At 40.6% G+C, this 5,408-nt stretch overlaps 1 protein-coding gene across 1 annotated transcript; it reads right to left on the bottom strand.

Moving 5' to 3' along the window:
- Positions 1 to 3,467: 3,467 nt before the first annotated feature.
- LOC116630410 (olfactory receptor 9A4) lies at positions 3,468 to 4,562 on the bottom strand. The gene is given in 4 exon segments (XM_032401147.1): positions 3,468 to 3,592; positions 3,595 to 3,699; positions 3,702 to 3,948; positions 3,950 to 4,562. Coding segments are annotated over 4 exon segments (939 nt in total). The 5' UTR covers positions 4,412 to 4,562.
- Positions 4,563 to 5,408: the final 846 nt, after the last annotated feature.

Genomic DNA, 5,408 nt, shown 5'->3' with positions numbered 1-5,408 from the left:
ATCTATTAAGTGAACACAATACTACTTACCTCACAGGTTATTGCCAGGATTGAATAAAAATACACAGAAATTACAAGGTACTTAGTATGCAATCAATACTTCATTCTTTCAATATATATTACTCCAGAGCATTCGGCAAAGTTTTTTACATAGTATATATTCAATATAGAAAAATCAATCAAATGATATAAAAGTTATATTCTGTGTCTTTATTGAAAGAAGTTCATGTTCATGGAACAAAATAACAAAGAAGTTAAGAACAAAATTTGGAATTACACAAACCTGTGTCAAATTGCATTTGTTTATTTTTGAAAATTCTTTATCAATATTAATAAAACACTGGAGATATTTCGATTTGGAAAAAAGAAACTAAATATTTTGGTGACTATGCAACAGAAATAAAAGTTTTAACTACATACCACTCCCTTCTTTTTCCTTGTCTCCTAATAAAAAACATTATTATAAAATAAATTTCATATTTTGATTTATATAATATACACCATTATTTATGCATTATTAATGTTGGTTATAGGGAAATACCTGTATGACATAAAACAGAAAAGGTGAATGTCTTCTCAGAGATATGTAATAGATACTAACTGGGTAAGCATTTTATTGTCACCAAGGAACTTTTCCAGAAGAGACACTATTAGAACCTTTCCCAGTTGAAAGTAGCATCATCTCTAACTTTGTTTTAGTTTTGACTATGAACATATAACTAACATCACAAAATATATGTTATGAGGCCAATGTGTAAATCAAATAAAACTGCAATACACAGCATTTGACATATATCAAGGTATACATAGGGCTTATTTTGAGTATAGATAACTCCATATAAATAAGAAGTTCAAATAAATGTCTATAATTAATATTTCTTTTTGAATACCTGAACTGATTAGATATATACTCAGTTGTGAGTAGAGACAAAAAATAAATAGAGCAAGAGGCTACTGAGGTTTCATTGAGTACATAGCAGAGAAGGAGAGGTGTGAGGCATCTGAATTCATTTTTCTGTAGGAGATACTTGCAGCTTGGGAAATTAGAGCCTCCCGTGTGAACATGGAGTAGGCATCCAGGTTGAAAATAAGCTTGGCTTGCAGGGCAGGGTCACAGTGACAGTGTTATGGACTAAAGGTCTATGTCCCCTCAAAATCCATATGTTGAAACCCTGGCACCCACTGCAGCTGTATTGGGAGATGGGGACTCTTAGGAGGTAAATAAGTTGAAAAGAGGTCATTAGGCGGGGCCCGAATCACATGAGATTATGTTCACTATAAGAAAAGACACCAGAGCTTACTGGGTTTCTCACCCCAAACACACAAGGAAACACCAATTAAGGACATAGAAAGGAGCTGGCCAACTACAAGTCAGGAAAAGAGCACTCACCAGACACTGAATTGTCATGAACCTTAATCTTGGACTTCAGAGTCTCTAGAACTATGAGAACTAAATTTCTCTTGTTTAAACCACCAAATGTAGAGTGTTTTATTATGGCAACCCAAGAAGACTAATACAGATAGTAACTTTCCTTCATTCAAAATCAAACACCAAACAAGGACCTCACCTATGGCATAAGAGATGTTTAATGCCCCATCACTAGTTTCTTGACCAGAAACTCTCTTTTTCTTTTCATAGGCAAGGCCATTCAGAGAGGCACTTTAGAATTACACAAACCTGTGTCAAATTGCATTTGTTTATTTTTGAAAATTCTTTATCAATATTAATAAAACACTGGAGATATTTCGATTCCCTGAGATGCAGGAGAGGAATGGAAATATTGGTGGACGAGAAGGGGAAGAATAGGAATGCATTAGCAGTAGGTGGTCAGAGCTTGATTTGAGGGGAAAGGGAAAGAAGGAGAAAGAGAGAACAGAAGAGCTCAAGGACAAAGGAAGAGAAGAAAAAGAAAGAAGATGGTTGGTAGATGAACAAAGGGTGATCAGGGCAGGGTGCAAGAGGCATGGGGAATGACTGGTTGAAAAACCAAAGAAACCATACATGAGGACAGTGAGGCTCTTTTCTGTCCTCCTAATTTGCCTCTACCAGCCCAGAGACAACATAGACTGTGCAAAGCCTTGTGTAGATTAGAAAAGGCATCCTCTCTGGAGTACTGAAGGAGAAAACATGGTATTTTTCTACGGAGAGCAGACGTCAGAAAATGAGCCTGGGGTGGGGGATCACTTTGTATCAGTCTTCAACCCTTTCTCCAGCCAATGCAGTTCCATCACAACCCATTGGTTGGCTAGCAGAGCATGGGCTGGATTAAGGACCCACTCTCAATGCCTCATCTGGTACCGGTATGCAGTGAAATCAACTAGATCATACTTGGTGGTCTTCCCTGTCCTCACCAAATGGAAGGCATCCTCACATAGGACTCTTTGCAATCCTATGGAACACCATCACCCACTGCTGGGTGGCTCAGTATCTCCACCCAATTCAGGGCTGGCAAGAGGTGCTAAGTGTTACCATTTAATCAACACTTTCCTCAAACATTATGAACTACCTACAATTGCATTGCCAAAAAAGCCATGCCCTGGAATTCCTGAAGAACTGCAAGTTAGGAGGGTAGCTTCTCATTCTTTTGATGCTCTCCATAGGGAAGGTCTATGGCAAGGTACTGAGACACTTGGATTTGGGAGACAAAGAACCAAAGGCACCATGAAGACTGAAGTCTGGGTCTGAGAGCAGTCTCAACAGACATAGTTGATTTAAGCAGCTATAAAACACAGGATGCTGTCTCTAGACTTAAGTCATTTAATTCTTATTTGTCTCAATCCCCATATATGCCAAAATATTTCATATCTTTACATCACCAAGACTTACTAAAAGAAAAGTATTCTAATCCCCTTATCACCACTCTACGTTGGTGCTGTGGCAAAATGTATATAATATTGTATCTACTTTGCAGTAGCAACGCGGCCAAGATAACATGATAATCCACAGGAGAAAAAGAGAAACATAGAATATTTAAAATACATGTGGCAGTCTTGTCAAGAAAATGCACAAAATATAGAGAAAGCCCTACACAGCTGAAAGAAAAAACAAAAACAAAAACAAAGTGAGCATCTCTCCCTTGGTACTCTGATTATTTCAGACCTGCACCCCTAGCTTACTCCTACATCCTTCCTCCCTCAGGAAACACATTTTCAGAAAGGGATTATAGGCAAATTAACTGAGCTATAGGATGCTACAAAAATATATTTGTTTCCTTTGTCCAAGCAAAACCCAAGGATATGCTCCCATAGTTCAATAGTGGAATCATCAGAAACTGAGGAATGAGATTCTAGTGGGCAGATAAATGGGTTTCAGTTTTCCCTGCTTTGTCTTCTTCTATGGCCTGATTGGGAGTTGTACATACTATTTGATTTTGAAGAGATGGTAATGATAAGAGAGGAACTAGGGTTTGGAAACCAAGTTCACATAACCAATAAAGATGCTTCCACTCAAAACTGATGTAGAGAGATTTAATCCTTGACCAGTGGACAGCACCGAATCACTTGATCCTGAAGTGCCTCTTTGACTTTGTCATTCCTGAGGGTGAAGATGAAAGGGTTCAGGAAAGGGGTTAACACAGAAATCAACAGGGAACTATCTTATTGTACTCTGCTGCCTGCGTTAGCTTGGGTTTCACATAGAGGAACAAGCAGCTACCATAGCCTATCACAACAAAGGTGAAATGAGAGGCACATGTAGAGAGGCCTTCCTCCGGCCCGAGGCTGTGGGGATCTTGAGGATGGTAGAGATGATGTAGGTGTAGGAGACAATTGTTGGGGCCAGAGAGCCAATGATAATGGTAATAGCCATTAAGAAAAGAACAAACTCTGTGAAAAGAGTATCATCACAAGATAATTTGAGCAGTTGCCCTCGGTCACAGAAAAAATGGTCTAACAGATTTGACTTGCAGAGGGTAAACTGAAATGTGGCATAGACAGGCCATATTTCCAGAAAGGAAGCCAAACATCCATGACACAATGACCACCCAGATGCAGGTGCGGCTGTTCATAATGATGTTGTACCTCAGTGGGTTACAGACAGCCACGTAACGGTCCACAGCCATCACTCCCAGTAATGCAAACTCTGTGGTTCCCACAGCAAGGTACAGGAAGAGCTGGGTGACACAGGCAGCCAGAGATATTGTCTGCATCCCACGGAGCAGCAACCCCCAAAGCATCACGGGCACAACAATAGTTGTAACGAAGATCTCCAAGGCAGAGAGATGACCAAGGAAGAAATACATGGGAGAGTGCAGACGTTTATCAACACAGACAATCACAATGATGACTGTGTTTCCCATTAATGTCACTGAGTAGAAGAAAAAGAATACAGCAAAAAGAATGTGGTGTAGTTCTTGGGACCCAGGGAAGCCTAGAAGGTAGAACTCAGTGGCACTAGACAGATTGCTCATCATTTAGTCCTTGTTTCTGCTCCTTGTAAAACCTAGAGATCAAAGACTGGTAACATGGATCCACATGGTCCTGCTCTCAAAAGAGAAGGAAGACAGGTTAGGTTGACAAACTATTTCCAACCTGAAGATCAGGTAACATGACCCTACTGCTCACACTCTGCACAAGGCCAGACCTGAATGTGGGCACATGCAATCTACCTCAAGACTACCTGTCTTGATAGGGCAAAGACTTCTTCATCACTATTGGRGATAAGAAAACTTTCCCTGTCTTTTTACACCATTGGATGTGCCTTTTCGCAGGGGACAGAGGATAAGACTGTTTAAACTGGCCAGTTTTGAATATGAGTTGATCAGCCTCTCCAGTCCTGGGATTGTCCACTTCTTCTTGTGGACATGTAGCATGATGACATAATGGTGCTCTCAGTGATGTTCAAAACATGGAATGTTGAACCCTATGCCTCATCCTTACTGGTATTGTCTAGACCCATGTTGGGGCAGGAGAAAAGCGGCACAGTGTCTAAGACCTACATCCCTGCTTTCCCAGATTGTAAACCTCCATTGTACAGATGAGGACTACATCTACAATGTCTGCATAATGAGCACTAGGTGACAAAATATAGAAGAATCTTGACTGTTTTCAAGGAGAAGTGTCTGTTCTCAGTATTGGGATAGAGAAGAAATAAATCTGGTCTCTGTTGTGCATGGAAATGTTGGAAATGAGCCTGTCAATCCTGCTGATCCCCTCATCCATGCCTCAGGCTCTAGGCCTCCTTTTTCTTACAGTCAACCAACCCCAGAACTCCCACCCCAATCTTCTTTGACTCTTTCCTTGGTAGAAAACAATCCTGAGAAGGCACTCACCTCCATGGAGGGGCCTCTCCACCACTTCTCAGTCTCCCCAGGGCTTGGCTAAAGGTAGGTCCTGTCTGCCTACTGCTCAGCCATGCATGAGGCTGAGCAACTTCATCAGGAGGTTCATAGGAAAAAGTCCAGAAATAAC

Source organism: Phoca vitulina, unplaced genomic scaffold (assembly GCF_004348235.1).
Source record: "Phoca vitulina isolate PV1807 unplaced genomic scaffold, GSC_HSeal_1.0 scaffold4, whole genome shotgun sequence".
In the NCBI taxonomy this organism is placed as follows: domain Eukaryota; kingdom Metazoa; phylum Chordata; class Mammalia; order Carnivora; family Phocidae; genus Phoca; species Phoca vitulina.
This window is presented reverse-complemented; position numbering and strand designations above follow the sequence as displayed.